The sequence below is a fragment of the Podarcis pityusensis genome (genome assembly GCF_964106645.2).
Source record: "Podarcis pityusensis genome assembly, chromosome: W".
NCBI classification, from domain to species: domain Eukaryota; kingdom Metazoa; phylum Chordata; class Lepidosauria; order Squamata; family Lacertidae; genus Podarcis; species Podarcis pityusensis.
This window is the reverse complement of record NC_138045.1, coordinates 5176685-5194166: the sequence shown is the minus strand read 5'-3', so window position 1 is coordinate 5194166 and position 17482 is coordinate 5176685. Positions and strand designations below refer to the sequence as shown.

At 48.1% G+C, this 17482-nt stretch overlaps 1 protein-coding gene across 1 annotated transcript; it reads right to left on the bottom strand.

The window, feature by feature from the left end:
* Nucleotides 1–721: 721 nt before the first annotated feature.
* LOC308467615 (BCL-6 corepressor-like protein 1) lies at nt 722–17053 on the bottom strand (the record flags this gene model as incomplete). Its single annotated transcript, XM_080989355.1, has 4 exons — nt 16430–17053; nt 16034–16166; nt 13529–13619; nt 722–3145 (listed from the first exon to the last, which is right to left on the bottom strand). The coding sequence occupies exons 2-4, from the start codon at nt 16117–16119 to the stop codon at nt 722–724; spliced, it is 2601 nt and encodes an 866-aa protein (XP_080845481.1). The 5' UTR covers nt 16120–16166; nt 16430–17053.
* Nucleotides 17054–17482: the final 429 nt, after the last annotated feature.

Sequence of the window (17482 nt, the reverse complement as noted above, 5' to 3'; positions counted from 1 at the left end):
CACAACCAAGTGCCTCTGAGCCTCTTCTGATGTCACATGCTCCATCTAGCTGCACAAAACAACCTCTGATGCAAGTAAAGTCTAACACAGGGGAAAGCCCAAGGCATTCTGGTAAGGCTGGAACCACCAGACAAAACCAGAAACGCTTCCAAGACCACATCTGGGATTCACACATCAGCTTCACCTCCAACACAGAGATTCAACCTGGCTACATTTTTTTAAAGTATAGAGGACAAACTACATTTTAAAATGTAATATCAGAGGCATCTCGTCATGTAATTATTTTCCCTGGATCCGTTCTGTCTTTTAGGTAAGATACAGTGAAAATAAGAAACTGAATAAAAAATAACCAACCAGGACATTCGTGTAAACAATGGACACTGATCCTAATAGTGCTCTCATGCAACAAACAAGGACTCCTCATGAGGGAGAGTCACAAAATAATTTAAGATGCACAGTGGTATCACACGAAATTCCTGGTTCTGTCTGCTGTCCAGGCAAGATTCTCTCCTTCCTGTAGTATTGGAAGCAGCTCTGCAGGAACTCCATCAGCACTACGGGAGCTTACTTCCAACATCTTTCAATCCTAGTTCATCTTTTTCCTTGTCCTCAGCAAGAAACTAGTCCTCCCGGAGGACTCCCTAACCCTCAGCCCAATCTCACCCATGCCACCCCTCAGATGCTGCTCCAGGAAACACTGGGTGTGAGCCCTGTTTTCACATCAGGGCAAGTCACTCACCTTGCGGGTGTGCAGGTTCTGGCTGTCCGATTTGCAGGGAGCCTGAGATTCCTCACTGCCCCTGCACTTCTGCTTCTTGTGGGTCAGGCGGTCTGGCCCGTCATGCTGCCGCTTGGACTTGCAGGGGAAGCCCTCCTCCACTTCAATGTGGGCCACCCCCTTGAGCTTGGCTTTTGGAGGGCTTCTCGAGGCAGCCCCAGCATGCAGACAAGCGGCAGAGGTGATCAGCACCTCTGGCTCCACTCGTTCCTTCTTCACGCGGCTGAGATCAACCTGGTGCACACTGCGGAGAGGGACTTCTGCCGCCAGCTGATCCCGAGGTGCGTTGCTGCACTTCCAGTCCTTGCGCTTGCTCCCTGGGAGAGGCGTCTCAGAGGTCGTCCGCACACTTGGCTGGCTAGCTAAGGAAAGGCCGTGAGATAGGTAGGCAGCCAAGACCTGGTTTTTAGGCTTGGCGTCCCCGGGGCACTTGCAGCTACAGCCCTCTGGGGGAGCTTTGGGCTGTGGGGTGGCCTCTGCTGCTGAGTCAGCCTCGAGTCTGTCAGAGTCGTATTTTGGAATGAGACCCTCGGAACCCCTTGTGTCTGGGAGACTGGTCTGAAGAGCTGGTGAGATGCACAAAGGGCTGGCAGTGTTCAGCAAGGCTGCCTTACAACCCTTGCCCTGAGAGGGAGCTTCGGGGGCTTTCTGGACCACTGCGGAGGACTCTATCAGCTGCACACCAGGGAACGTGGCCAGCTCACCTGCACCAACTGGCTTGCAGGGGGCAACTTGATTCGGGCACAGCTGCCCAGCTGCCAAGATGCCGATGGAAAGCAGAGGGCCCTGATGGTAAGGCGACCACCCCAAGGGCAGCAGCTGGGGGCTGGCAGGCTTCCCCTTGACTGAGCACCGAGGGTAAATGCTTCCCTGGCTGGGGCTCCAAATGGCAAGCTGCTTTGAAGGGTGCAACTGGGCCCCTGGGACACCCCAGGCACGAAGGAGCTGCCTTGCGGGGTCAGGCGGCCCCTCTCCACCACTCTTCTTCCCAGGAGGCAGCCCACCACTGCGAGGCTCTCCCTGGTCAACAATGGAAATGAGCTCCTGCTTGGCGAGATGGCGGGAGTCCCTGCCAAGGCCGGTGCCAGAATCCTTCCCCAGCAGCACGGAAGCTGGGACTGGGTTGGCCACCCCAACGTAGGTGCCTGTGATGGTGCTGATGAGGGTGGTCGAGTTCTTCACCCAGGAGCCCTGCTCCCCATTGCGGAGGAACTCCGGGAAGATGACTAAGGGCGATGTGGTGCCTGGGCCGCCAATGGCCTGAGCTACCCACTGAGGCTTGGAGAAGACTGTGGTGAGCAGTGCTTTGCCACTGGTGTGCACCGGGGTCAACACAGGCATCGGGGCCATCTTTCGCTGGCTCGGAGGAGGCAGCTTCTGGTGGTTTGACTTGGCGGAAAGGTCAAGGGGCATCTCGCTGCATTCCAGGGAGACCATCTCACGCTCCAGCTGTGGGGGGGATTTCAGTGGGGAGATGGAGGCCAGGATGCCCAAGGGAAGCTGTTCTGGGCCCGCCGGGACCCTGGCAAGCACGCTGGTGGCGACTGACAGCGGCACAGTGCTGGCACCTGCCGCGGCAGGCGTGCTAGGCAAGAGGTCCGAGCCATCGACAGCAGAGGAGGGTCCAGTGACCGCAGGGGTGCTGCTCTCCCCTGACGGGGCAGGGCAGTTCAGCTGGCTTGTCTCCACAGGGGCCACTTTGGGATCTGAGGCCAAAGGCCTAGCCACGGAGAAGGCATACGGGTAAGAGCAGAGCTCAGAGGGGGAGAGAAGACTAGGCAGGCAGGGGTCTTGTGGGAAGGAGGGCATGACAGGCAGGGCAAGGGCAGAAGGGACCCCGAGCAGGCTCGGAAGAGGTGGGAGGTAAACCAGGGGCTGGCTGGGGGTGAGGACTGCTCCGGGTGGGAAGGAGAGGGCCATTTTTTGCATAGCAAGGGCCTGAGAAGTGGAGAAACAGATGCTTTTCAAGGTGAAGGTGGCTGGGGCAGAGGTCAAAGTGCTGCAGCTGTTGGTGGCCATGGTGGCGGCAGCCTTTGTGGCAGCTGTAAGGGTTGTGCCAGCAGCTGCAGTGCTCTTCTCCTTCCCTGGATGCTCGCTCTCCAGAGCCTTTGGGAAAGCAGGGGAGACCTCTGCCGCCTCCTTAGCAGACAGCCGTGCACCGTCCGGGCTGCCACTGCTCTCTGGCCTTGTGAGTCCACCCTCCCTAACTTTGCCTGGGTTGGCATCACTGCCCTTCAAGGCCTTCTCAGCACAGTCTGGCTCGCAGGGCTGCTCCTTAAGTGTAGGTTCGAGTTCCTCTTCCATGGTGCCCTCTGCCTCAAACCCTTGGGCACTGCCGCCGCTACTCGAGACTGCCGTGTGCTCCACCTGCAGCAATGAGGGAAGGCAATTGCATTAATAACATTATTGTATAAGCACAATGCTGGTGTTTCACATGCAAATTATATCAGGAATCCTAAAACAGGTTAGAAATCAGTTTTATTGTCTCCACGTTGCTAGGGAGCCAAGGCAGAGTGACTTGCCTAAGGCTACCTAGAATCAACAAGGGTGATCCACACCTCCACCTGATACGCCGGGTGAGACCCTACCTACCTTCAGACTGTCTCATCAAAGTAGTGTGTGCCCTGGTTATCTCCCGCTTGGACTACTGCAATGCGCTCTACATGGGGCTACCTTTGAAGGTGACTCAGAAACTACAACTAATCCAGAATGCAGCAGCTAAACTGGTGATTGGGAGTAGCTGCCGGGACCGTATAACACCAATCCTAAAGGATCTTCACTGGCTCCCAGTGTGTTTCCCAGTACAATTCAAAGTATTGGTGTTGACTTTAAAGCCCTAAATGGCCTTGGTCCAATATACCTGAAGGAGCGTCTCCTCCCTCATCATTCAGCCTGGACACTGAGGTCCTCCTCTGAGGGTCTTCTGGTGGTTCCCTCACTGCGAGAAGCAAAGTTACAGGGAACCAGGCAAAGGGCCTTCTCTGTAGTTGGGGCCGCCCTGTGGAATGCCCTCTCATCAGATGTAAACCGAAAGTAACTTCACACACAAAGAACATTCCCCGTATGTGAACAAAACACACCTCCCAGTGGGCAGGACGACACATAGAACTATTAACCCTGTAAGCTCTGATTCTCCTCACACTCCCTCATTCTGTACACTGGGGGAACTGTAAGTACAACCACTTACTCCAAACACAACCCTTCACAGAACTCCCCATGACGCTGGAAGCTCAAAGGTTTAGTAAACCCATCTGCCAGATTCTCCTGACTTGGACAGTACTTCAGCTTCACCAAGCCTGTCTGGACACTCTGACACACATTCTGGAAACGTATGTCCAAATGTTTGGTTCTGGACTTAAACTGTCCAGACTCTGCCAACTTCAAACAGCATTGATTGTTCTCCCAAACAGTGATGGGCAGGCAACAATCCCCACAGATCTCTTAGACCAAACACCGGTAAAATTTTAGTTCCCTACAGAGTTCTGACGGCACACTGAACTCAGCTTCAGTAGAGAAAAGTTTGTTGGGTGTAGTGAAGGGTTAACCTTCTGTGTCTCGAGGCTGAGAGGAGGCGCTTACAAGGGAAGTAAGCCAGGACGTGACGAAAGCAGCTTGGAATGCTGTGAGCTGAGTGAAAAGTGAAAGCAGTTTTTGTTGCATAGCTGCAAACAGAGGGAGAAGATGCAGCTTGAATCAGATGACTGTTATGGATTGTAAATATGCTACTTTTGAGCAAATAAAGGGATATTAGGACAGAAGAAACGTGTGGGACTTGTTTACTGCTCTTTCGACACGCACCGCTGTGTAATTCTGCTAATTGCTTTACGACCGCTCGAAAGCCACACTGCGTAAACAGAAGCTACAGAGGCTCCCAGGGGAAGCGTGGCTGGGCGCCGAACAATAAAGCAATAAATCTACCGAACAAAGTGCAATAAGACTTTGCTTTTAGGACTTCCACCCAACTAGAGATTCCCCAAACTTCACTACCATCCTAGACACCGATTTCCTGTCTCCAAGATTTGCCCAATCGCTGTCAGTCCAGCACGTGAGCTGTGCTTCACCCTCAGCTGACAGTTTGAGACAGAAATCTTTGGTATTTTGCAGGTAACGCAGCACCCTCTTGATACCATTCCAGGCACTCACACTTGGCTTTGTAGCCTCCCTGCTGAGCAGATTGGTAGCAAATGCTATGTCTGGTCTGCTCCACTGGGAGAGATAAAGCAAACTACCCAGAGCTGACTGAAAGATCTCAGCGTTTTCAAACTCAGCACATTCCCCAAGCGTCTTTCACGTAGCTTGTCTCCATGGGTGTTCTGACCCCTGCACATTCAGACATCCTGAACTTCTCAAGCAACTTCTCAATCTTGCCTTTCTGACTGAACAAAAAGCTTCCATCCTCAGTGTTGGCTATTTGCAGTATGGTAGCGCTGCAGAGAGCTTGCTGGGGAGGCCATGCATTAAAAAGGGACTCAAAAATAACTTAAACAAGGTTTTAATAAGAAAAACAAAAACTCCTTATACACTAAATAAATCAACAAACAAACATGACCCAACCACCAACCCATCTCCCAGGGTAATGGGAGAGCTAGGTGCTGCTCCTTATATACTACACCCAATTGCCAACACAGCTTAATCAATACAACTCAGCAGCACCTGCTATGTTTCACAGCTGTAAAGCTGGGTCTCGTTATCTTGCTCTGGCCGTTGCTCTGGCCTTTTAAAGACATACACATCGAGTGGAACAATGATGAACCTTTACATTTAAAGAAACAATTCAACATTTCCCCTGCGGTTCATCATTGTGGAACAAAAACATAAAGCATATTTTGTACATGTCTTTCATGTGTAACCTTTGGAAGAGCTTTAGTAAAAATGTCTGCAATTTGATTGTCACCTGGAACATATTGAAATACAATCATTTCATCAGCAATTAGTTTCTTTACAAACTGCAAACGTAATCTTAAGACTCTAGTATTGGTTTCTGAACACAGGATAGCGAGTCCACTCTGGGAATCAAGGTAAACTTTTACTGGTAGTGTTACTTGCATCTGTAGGTCTGCAAATACTTGCAGATACCATTCCACATCAAATTTCTTCTGTAACTGTGCTACTACCTGTTCATATTCCTGTTTAGTTTTTGTAGAAATTAACACGTCATCTACATACACACATATTTTTGTTACAGAGTTTGCCCTTTCCTTTATAAACACACAATTGCCTGCCTTTCCTTGTGAAAAACCAATATCCAGCAATTCTTTTGCTAAAGTTTGGTGCCAATTCCTTCCACTTTGGTGCAGACCATATAGGGATTTATTTAATTTGCATACCAAACCTTCAGCGGCGTCTATGCCTTCAGGGACACGCATAAAAATTTGTTCTTTTAAATCTGCAAACAAATATGCAGTTTTTATATCTAGGTGATAAACAGAATGTCCACGTTGTGATGCATCTTTTAACAAAAGCTTAACTGTTTCATATTTTACACTTGGTGAATAACACAAATCATAATCTTTGCCTGGAATTTGTTGAAAACCCCTAGCAACTAATCTTGCCTTGTACCTTACAACTTCATTTTTGTCATTCATTTTAACTCTATAAACCCATTTTGAATCAATAAGTCTCATATCTGGGGTTTGTGGTACAAGAGACCAAGTGTTATGCTCTTTTAAAGAAGCTATTTCAGAGTTCATAGCTTTATACCAATTTACAGCTTGGTGCCTAGGTAAATTCTGAACGTCACTGTAGCTTTTTGGCTCAAAAACCGCCTTATTGGCATACACAGTATTAAAATGTTCATCTGCAAAACGTTGTGGCTTCTGTCTCTTTCTATCTGAACGTCTCAGTCCGGAAGGATAGTCAGACTCCTCAGACTTAATGGGACTAAGTGAACTACTAGTTTCAGGTTGTAAATCACAATTGTCAGACTGAAGAGATGCCTGTAGGCTAAGCTCACGGTCAGAAAACTCAAGAGAATCTAACCTCCCCTCGGGTGCCTGTGACTTTAAATCATCAAGCAAATTATCAGATTCAACAGGCTTTTTGTCTTTTTCCATTAATTCAGAAGCACCATTTCCTGCTGCTGCTGCTTCCTTTTCCTCAGTATCATCTATACCGTTAGCATCTTGGAAAACAGCAACCCCATTCCAATTTACAGTTTGTATCATGCTTCTGGTAATATGAAATTTGCCAGTTGCTGGGACGTAAATTCTGTACGCCCCCTGCTGGTAGCCCATTAATTTTCCCTGAACTCACCCAATTTCTGCTTAGCGGGATAATGCATAACTACATCCGAACCCCAAATACGTAGGTATTTCAGATTAGGGCGTTTTTTAAACAACTTCTCATAGGGGGTGACATCTAAACCAGAATGATAACTGCGATTTCTAACATAACAAAAGGCATTGAGCGCTTCAGCCCAAAAGACTTTGGGCAGATTAGCATCGTGCAGATAAGTTTTAACCCCTGCCTGCAGGTCACGCTGCACAACTTCAACAAGCCCATTTTGCCAGGGACTTCGGGGGCATGATAACTCATGAGTAGTCCCCTGCGCTTCCAGGAAATTCTCAAAATCCTCAGAAACAAATTCCCCACCCCGGTCAGAAAACAGGTTCTTAATAGGTTTGTTAAAGTGCGTTTTTACCCAGTTGCAAAAAGCTTTGTACCTCTCAAATGCTTGGGACTTCTCAGCTATTGCATAAGTCCAACAATATCTACTATACTGGTCTATCAGGGTAAGCCAGTACTTAGAACCTCCTAATGATGGTGGGAGTGGCCCAACTAAATCACAATGTACACGCTCAAAGGGCTCAGTTACTTTCCTACCTGAGCACCTACCCTTGCGTGCAACCTTAATCTTATTCTTGCAACAGGATAGACATTGCATAAAGAATTTACATGGTTTTAAGTTGAGGCCATTAACAATATTCTTTGTCTTAATTACATCAGCAAAATTCAGACGCCCTAGAAATCTGTGTGCCTCATGGACACACCCGGAATTTGGCCTTACATTCCTCAACCCCTGGCTTGACTGTGCTGCTCTGCAATTTATAGGCGATTGGGAGTAGGTGCGAAAATACAGTCTATATAAACCATCAGAGTCCCGGGCATACAATAGACGTTTGTTCCCCTCAAAAAACTCACACATTGAATTTAAGAAACGCACAGTTATGCCTTGACGAGCAAAACACCTTACTGACAATAAATTGTCCACTGACGGGCAGTAAATGCAGTTCGCTATAGTAATGTTTAAAGAGTCAAGTTTAACAGTACCCCTGCCAAGCGACTGCAAGACTTGCGAATTGGCTAAATGTACATTACCAATTTCCTCTTCGAAAGAAATAAGCTTCGATCGTTGCAAACGTGCTGAGATGCTCCTGAGTCCACAATAAAAGAATTCCACTTGGCACCTTTAATTCTTTTACGATCTGTTGTGCGAGCGTGAAAAGCTCGCTGCTCGTTTCTGTCTTTACGGTACGATGTCGGCTGCTGAGCTGACGATTGTGACTGACGAACAGAAACAGTCTTGGGAGTTCTTTGCTTTCTTTTGGCTCTGCAGTCCTTTGCAAAATGTCCTTGCTTATTGCAGAACCAACAACGCTTGGCAGCTTTAAATGCAGTTGTATCACCACAAGTTTGCATATGGCGTTCCTCATTCTTTCTGGAAATAGGAGAGCTTATGGCACAAGCTTCCCTTCTGTCCAACTTGCCCATTAATCTTGCCATTACCCCTTCCACAGTTAATTGTGCTGGTGGAACGGCAGATATCTGGCTAGCTATACCATCAAAGTCCTCATTAAGGGAACAAAGAATGATAAAAACATACTGAATATCAGGTATCTCCATGTCCCTTCGAATTAATTCGCAGCGTATTGCCTCCAGGCATCTCAAGTGTGCTGCCAAATCACCACCAGGCTGCAACTTCGTCTGGTACAACTGCTTGAAAAACGTCAATGCAGAAGCTGACTCTTTTCTAACATGCACTGCTGCAAGACTGTCCCACATTTCTTTGGCAGTTTTCTTATTTCTTAAATAGACTACTTGCTGGTCTCTGACTGCCAAATTAATTATCGCCCTGGCTTTTGCAACTCCTTTCGACCAAGCATTAGTTACAGGGTTAGGAGGGTCATCGGTTACATAGGTCCATACTTCTCTAGAGGTCAAAAGCACCTCCACCCGAAAAGACCATGAACTATAGTTCTCATCTGTTAGCTGTGTGAAGACTAGAGCCTTCTAAGCTTCTGGAACCCGGTCAACCATTCTGGAACTCTTCCAGACCCACAGAACTACGCCAACAGGAGAAGGAGTTTTCAAACCTTTCTCAGAGTCCAAAAATATGCAGTCATCCACTCAGCAGCTGGGCCCATAACCAAAGATGTTGGTATGGTAGCGCTGCAGAGAGCTTGCTGGGGAGACCATGCATTAAAAAGGGATAAAAAAATAACTTAAACAAGGTTTTAATAAGAAAAACAAAAACTCCTTATACACTAAATACATCAACAAACAAACATGACGCAACCACCAACCCATCCCCCAGGGTAATGGGAGAGCTAGGTGCTGCTCCTTATATACTACACCCAATTGCCAACACAGCTTAATCAATACAACTCAGCAGCACCTGCTATGTTTCACAGCTGTAAAGCTGGGTCTCATTATCTTGCTCTGGCCCTTGCTCTGGCCCCTTAAAGACATACACATCGGGTGGAACAATGATGAACCTTTACATTTAAAGAAACAATTCAACACTCAGACCTATCTATCTGGACACCTAGGTAAACCTTCACTGGATCAAGGTTTTTGAGCTTAAACCTTGCACCTGTTTCCCTGTCTGTGCCACATGGAGGATGTCATCCAGAAACACCAAGACCAGCTCCTGTGTCTCTCCTGACCCTTTCAGGTACAGGCAGCTGTCTGCCAGACTTCTCTGGCAACCCATGCTCTGCAGAGCATCATTCAGACACATGTTCCAATTACTGGCCAATTGTTTCAAGCCATAAATGTACTTGTGTAACTTCCACACTACATCTGGCTCATTGGCCTCAAACCCTGGAGGAGGTAGCATGTACAGATCCTCCTTCAGGTCTGAGTTCAAATAAGCAACATCCACATCAAAGTGATCCACATGATGACCTCTTTGTGCAGCTACTGTTAAAAGCATGCACAGTTTCACTCCGGGAAGTAGGAGCATACACTTCAGTGTAATGCAGCCCCTTCTGCTGCGTGAACCCTCTGGCCACTAGCCTAGCCTTGTACTGTGGTTCTCCAGTCGCTGTGGGCTTAATCCTGTAAACCCAGTGACAATTCACGGCCTGCTTGCCTGCTGGCAGCTTCATGGTGGAGAACACACCTAAAGACCTCATTGAGTTCAAATCCTTTCCCATTGCCTCTTGCCATTTCCTGGCTTCTGCTTCAGGCAACTGTTGAACTTCCTCAAAACTCTCTGGTTCGCACTGCACCAAACCAACCCACACACTAATGACCTCAAACCTCTCGGGTGACTTACCTTTAGTCGTGTGTGTGGAACGCCTTAGCACTACTTCAGGTGCCTCCTCTGACCCACTGGGGCCAGCTAGTGTAGTACGTCCTTGTCATCAGAAGACTCCACCTCAGACTTACCGCGTCTTCTGAACTTCTGCACTGGACTGGTGGGAGATGAAGGTGCACTCCGAGGTTCTTTTTTAATAGCCTGTGGAGATGCCCTTCCCTGTTCCTGCTCCTGGTCAGGGACCAGATCCTCAGCAGCAGGTTCAGTATCTACCTCTCCCTCCTCAGCAGAGTCAAACAGACTCTCTGAGAGAATGTCAGGATTCCCATGGATGCGTGTCCACCCACTCTGCTCACAGAACTCAGCACTCCTGCTGACTAGAATCCTGGACTGATCGCCTTCTGGATAGGCAAACCTCCACCCCTTTGTCCCAGGCTCATACCCACAAAAGATCATTTTCCAAGACCTTGGGCCACCCTTCCTGCGTTGGGCCTTTGGCACAAGAACCCAAGCCTTGCACCCAAACAAATGGAAAAAATGCACCTTGGGCTTCTTACTGTGCAGCAGGAAATAGGGCATGTTCCCTACAACAGAACTGTATGAGCGGTTCAGCGTGAAGCTTGCAGCTTTCCACGCTTCCCCCCAAAAGCGCTGTGGCAACCCTGCGTCAAACAGCATGGCTTCTGCCACTTCCTGCAGTGTTCTGTTCCGACGTTCTGCAACTCCATTCTCCTGTGGAGAATTTGCGACTGTCAACCTGTGGCGTATCCATTTCTGGCGAAAGAAACCCTGCAAAGCACACCCAGTGAATTCCCCACCGCGATCTGATTGAAAACTACACACCCTCAGGGGGGATTGTAGTTCCACTGCAGTGATCCACTCTTTTACCATGTTGGCAGCTTCACTCTTGTCCTTAAGAGTGATCAACCAACCATTTCGGGGGAAATCATCAATCAGAGTGAGAGCAAACCTAGCTCCGCCCAGACTTGCAACTGGCATAGGGCACATAAATCTGCATGGACCAGCTCAAAAGGTTTTGTGGTTACCCTGTCAGAGGTAGGAATAAGTGCACGTTTTAACCTTAGCTTTCTTGCAAGCTCTTCAACCCAGGAACTTATCACATGCCTTTATTTTGCATCCCTCAGTGCATTCTGGCAGCTTCTTGACATACCCCCAATTGCTGTGCGACATTCTACTGTGCCACAAATGCTGACACATATCGTGAGTGGGAACGTTAGCACACTGGGCTTGTGCTGTCTCAGTGTCACCCTTACGTGCTTGAGGTGTTTCCAGAACAAAGAGTCTTGTTCTGACATTCAACACTAACCAGGTGCTTCCCACCCCTGGAAATAGAACAGACATCATTTTCAAATCTAACCTTATAGCCATCTGTAACAAGAGAAAAAACAGACAGCAGACAACATTGCATTCCTGGCACAACATAGGCTTCCAGTTCCGCCTGTAAAAAAGGAACAAAGGTATTTCCAACAATCATTAGCTGACTCTGCGACCCATCTGCAAGTGTGACTGCTTTTCCAGTCGAAACAGCTCTGCAGTTCCACATTCGGCCACCAGAGAGCAGCAGATGATGACTGGCACCACTGTCGATGATCCAGCGCAGCATGCTGACCTCACTGGAGCTGTCTATCACCATCGCCATAGATGCAGCAAGATGATGTGAAGTGCTGTCTCTCTCACTTCCTCTGTCACGTCCTCTCCTCGCGTTTCCACGCTGGGCTCCCCCTCTTATCTGGTTGCCATGGGAAACAGCCTTGGAGGCATCCTGTGCAGATTCCTTTGCTCTCCTTGGACACTCTCGATGCAGGTGTCGATCAGAGCCGCAAACAAAGCAATGACATGTTGAAAAAGCTTTGACTGTGTTTTCTGCCTTTACTGCTCCCTCACTCCTGGCGGCAGCTCTCCTTGAGGCTGTCCTGCTTCTGGGGATGTGGCCTTTGGCTCCCGCTGTGGTTCCATGATGAACCCTCTCCAGTTCCTGCCAAACAGCCTGGGCGTTTCCAAGACCCTCAACAACTGGCAACTGTGAGCCATCCAGACTGAGCACTATAGATCCCAGGGCTCTCTGGTCCCTCCTCTGTGAGGCATTTGCCGTTGCAACTGCTGCTGCTCCAGCTCCGTCTCCAGCCTGAAGCGGAGCTGCCTCCCACAGACCTTTGGCTGTAAGCCAGGCTTTCCGGGACCATTCCTCCCAGTTATGTCCACTGAGTCTCTCAAAAGGGACTGTGTAGGACTCTTGGCCTTCCGCCATCTTCTCCCCCAGGGCTTAGCGTACTCATGTTCCAGTAGCTCCTGGCACCCAATTCTGAAGACGAGGCCTTCACCAGTGAGCTCCACTGCCTCAAGCCTTAGGCAGGATCTCCAGCTGGACCTCCTGCTCCCCCCCCCACAGGCACGACGTGGCTGAATCCATAACCTGTTGTGTTATGCAGGCAACTGCCACAACCTGTGATGATTTCTGGATGTCCTGTACGCTTCCTTGTGCTTCTGGACTTTCCCCAGCTTCGAGCAGAGTATCACAAACAGTGGAGTGTGCTTGTGCGGGTGCAAAAATAACAGTCCGTACGCAGGCTTCTTTCTAATCTAAAGAAGCTTTAATGTACAGCATAGCAAATAAATCATCCAGGAGAAAGAGCAGGCATCCTCCCTTTTGTCAGCGAAAACCGAAAGTAACTTCACACACAAAGAACATTCCCCATATGTGAACAAAACACACCTCCCAGTGGGCAGGACGACACATAGAGCTATTAACCCTGTAAGCTCTGATTCTCCTCACAATATCTGATCACTTGGGGATAGAATGCCTCAGCACGCGGAGGTTCCATTTAGCTATCCTGGCTTAAGAAACAGGAATATCCTTTTGTACCAGATTCAGATGACTGGCCCATCTAGCCCAATACTGTCTTCTTTGACTGGCAGCAGCTTCCCAGGGTCTCAGGCCTTCCTAGAACCTGCAACCTGATCCTCTGGAGTTGATGTGGAATGAACCTGGGTCTATACACATGCAAAGCGGTTGCTCTACCACTTGGTCAGGGGGTAAACAGCCATTAACAAATCTCTCCTTCTCCTCCATGAATGTGCATAACACCCTTTATATAAAAAAGTCACCCAAGTCCATGGCCATCAGTCCACCCTGTGGCAGCCCATTCCATTTGAGCTGGCCAGATAATTAGCCACCTAGGCCCTCTGTATCTCAGCAAGTGTCAAAGCCTCCTCCCTTAGGTACAGCCACTAATACCAGCTGCCCTTACCTTAGAAAAGCTGCTGCCAGTGCAGGAGTCAGGGGAGCCCAGATGCTGGGAGTTGCTGGTGTTGGATTCTTCATCAGAAAGTGGGGCTCTCCTGTTGCAGAAAGAAGAGAAAGAACAGTGAAGCTGAGAAACAATCTCCCAAGCCTGCAAGACCCAAAGCACCCCCCACCCCACTTTTGGGGGTATCTCTTGTTAGCAGATGCACGTAGGCAGGGGGCTTCGTCAGCTAGATGCAGTTCATGAGTCATACACAGCTCACGCTTGTCCTAAAGGATGTGCAAGCAAGGCAAGGTTGGCTTCCCAACCTTCAGCAGTGGGCCTGTGTAACTTAAGAGAAATTCAGAATCACTGAATGCTTCAGTCTTGGTCGCCAGGTGTTGCTGGACTAAAACTCCCATCATGCAGAACCAGTTTAGCCAAGAGTCAGGGATGATGGGAGCCGTAGTCCTGCAACTCCAGGGAAGCCAAGGTTGAAGAACACTAACAAAGCCATAACAAGGGACAAAACCAGCTCCCTCCCAAGACCTTTTTCTACCTGTTTGCCTTGATTCGTGTGGCACCCACTCCTAAATCTATGCTGTTTTGGGTCCAGGGCTGCAGCTTCCCAAACTTTACCACCAAGGACGATGGAAGTAAACTTGTGAAGTAGCAGGTGAGATTGTAGCCAAAGTTAGTGTGGGGGAAAAGAAGAGTCCAAGAATCTTGATGATGAAAGAAGATATCCCTTCCATCCACCTTCCCCCCTGAGATCCCTCATCTCAAGCTTCCCAGACTTTCCACAAATTCTCTCATATCTCAACCATGGAGAAAACCAGCATCAAATACCCCACATTACCCACTTGGCCTGACCTCAATCCCCTACTCTACTTAAGAGTGCTGAGTGGAAAGCCTGGCCATGCTTTTAGAAAGTAATCCTTCTTTCCCTCCACCCCAACATTTTTTGGGGAGGTAGAGCAGCACTATCTCTTCAAAAACATGTGGTTAGTGGTGGTGCTGTCAGCTAATTTCAGGCTGCATATATGCTATAAATTTAAAGCACATGACTTTCTTCTAAGAATCCTGGGAGCTGCAGTCTACTCCTCACAAAGCTGCAATTCTTAGCTACTAAAAACAACCTACAGTTCCCAGGATCCTTTGGGGGAAATCGTATGCTTCAAATGAGCTTTAGATTTATGATTTATGATCTTGAAACACTGGTCTTGCTGGGGGCAGCAGGGAACTTTTGCTAGTTATTATGTCCATTACATCACTTAAAAAATGTGGAAAGCCAGTCATGCTGCATTTGGGACCCCTCCTGCTCCTTTTGCTAAGGAGTGGGGCTCTGGACATGCATCTCCAAACCCTGCCCTGATAGCACCACTGCATACTAGAGACTCAGAGAGGTGCCTGTGATCATGTAGGAGTGATTTGTCCCACTTTGCCTCTGTTGGTGATGCATACGGTTACAGGTGAAATGTCATACAACTTGCAAAAATTAAAAGGTTCCAGCAAAGCTTCTCCATTCAAACCTGATACATTGAAAGTTTCTGATTTTAGCTTAAAAACTACCATCCTAATATAGATCTCGCAATATTGAGTACTACTTGGCCAAATTCATACTTTAAATTAATGATGATAATGATAATAATAACAACATATTATTATTATTCAATGTACCACTTAATGACAAAAAAGGCTCGATACCATGTGATGCAGTGGTTAGAGCAGACTAGGAAAGGAGAGACCCAGGTTCAAACCCCCACTCAGCCATGAGGCTCCCTGGGTGCCTTTGGGCTGATCACTCTCTTTCAAAGTAGCCTACCTCACAGGGTTGTTGTGGGAATAAACAACGGGGGAGAGAAGAACCACAAGTTACTTGGAGGAAAGAATAAAACTTTCATTATTATTAAACAACAAAGCCACACACTTCCAGCAAAAAAGAGAGAGTTAAAATAATTAACAGAGATCATAAAATGTACTGGCTGGTGCTGATCTGAGCCATAGTCAGCACATCTGGTGGGTACCAAGATAGCTACTTTAAAGCAGTAGTCTTCCAGCTTTTTCAGACCCAGGAACTTCCTTTTAGCTCAATCATACATATCCTGACCCATTTATTATTTTTCTTACCATATATTTGTATGGTTGTAGAGCTACTGTTTTGACCCACTGTAGATAAGTAGTGGGTACATGGTGCAACAGTTTAAAGCTGATGTCTGGTGCCGGGAACTTGTGGGAACTTGTGTCCCTGCAGATGTTGCTGGACTGCAACTCCCAGAAGCCCCCAGGCAACAATCAGGAATGGTGGGAGTTGTAGCCCAGCAAAGTCTGGAGGGCCACAGGTTCCCCAGCCCCACTCCCAAGACTCTTTGGCTAAAATACCCTACAAATTAAGTCAGCTGAACTGCATTTCTGCAAACTGGAGGACACCCCTTTTCCCAGCATCCTCTAACAAGGAATCCAACACCTCATACACACCAGCTGCCCAACCTCTTCCCTCCTGGCCTGTGGAGGCCACGCGCACCTCACCTCTCTTCGCTGAGGCCACACATGTGAATCCACTCAGCGCCAGTCCAGTTGTGCACCCCACTGTAGAGAGGCGCTGCAGAGATCATGACAGCGGCTCAGTGCCAGCCAGTCTCAATCCTGTCACGGGCTCTGCCTATTGAAAAACAACAACAACGAAACACAAAGCATTAGGGCCAGATTTGACAGTTGCTGTTTTCAGCTTCTAAGGGGCAGTTCAGACAGATAAAGAGCAGGGGGGCAGTCACACTGACCCTTGGCTAAGGTGAGGTGCTGCCATGCACAAAGTTAGGCTGGAGGCAAGGGCATCTGCAGAAATGTTTTTGGGAAGGTGGAGCTAAACCACCAAAAAGGGGAAAGCAAGCTAACCTCTCTGCCGTACAAAATGAGAATAATTACCGTACTTCTTGTACTTTTTTGCCTCGTATCTCAGGCTTGAAACTTAGCTTGTTTAAAATGAAAAGCGGGGAATCTGGGAGTTATGGTTCATGGGGTGCAGGGTTGTCTCCTTTGTGGATGCCTACGGCTGGAGGAAGCATGGAACACTGCAGGAAAAGAAGTGCAAAAGGCAAAGGCACGCACGTCAGCTTGAAATTCCTTGAGCTGAGTTCTGTTCAGGTAAAGAGTCATTTCCTCTCCGCACTGCCAGGCAATTAATTGCAAAGCAATTCTCAGTACAGCTATGCAAGACATGAGCTGTCAAATTTCCAGACTGGGGCCACAGTGGGAAGACCATACAGGGATTGTGGGAAACCCAAAGAGGGGAGTACTGTAACTTCTCATGATGAGAAGTTAGTAGAAAACACAACACCAAGGGGAAATTCAAAATCACTAGGAAGCTGTGTGGTGTAGTGGTAAGAGCTTGAGACAAAGGAGACCCAAGTCCAAATCCCTTGGGCCCATCGTCATGTATTAACCTAACCTACCTAACAGGGTTGTTGTGAGGAAAAAAATTGGGCAGGGAGGAGCATCATCTATGCCACCTAGATCTCCTTGGAGGAAAGATGGGGGTTAAATGCAGTATATGAAATAAAGGGGGGGGGAGAGAGATGAGGGAAGCAAGTGTGAACTGTTTCTCCCATGTTGTTTCATGCACCGTATCAGTGCTTTATATGGTTATCAGAGAGCTTGCAGATGTGTGGGGGACTTAACAAGCAAATTTCATGGGATATCGAGGGCAAGAAGAAAGCAAAGTACCATACAAAATGGGAGGCGGCACTGGGGGAGAAGCAGAGAGCACAGATGGGACAGGATCTCCGTGCACGAAACATGCCAAAAGCAGAGGCCAAGGCTGCACGGGCAGCCATGTGTTTGCCGAAATAATAATAATCATCATCATCATCATCATAAATTTTATTTATATCCCGCCCTCCCCAGCCGAAGCTGGGCTCAGGGCGGCTAACAACAATCAAAATAATCCAGCATTCTAAAAACATTCATTATAGAATTAAT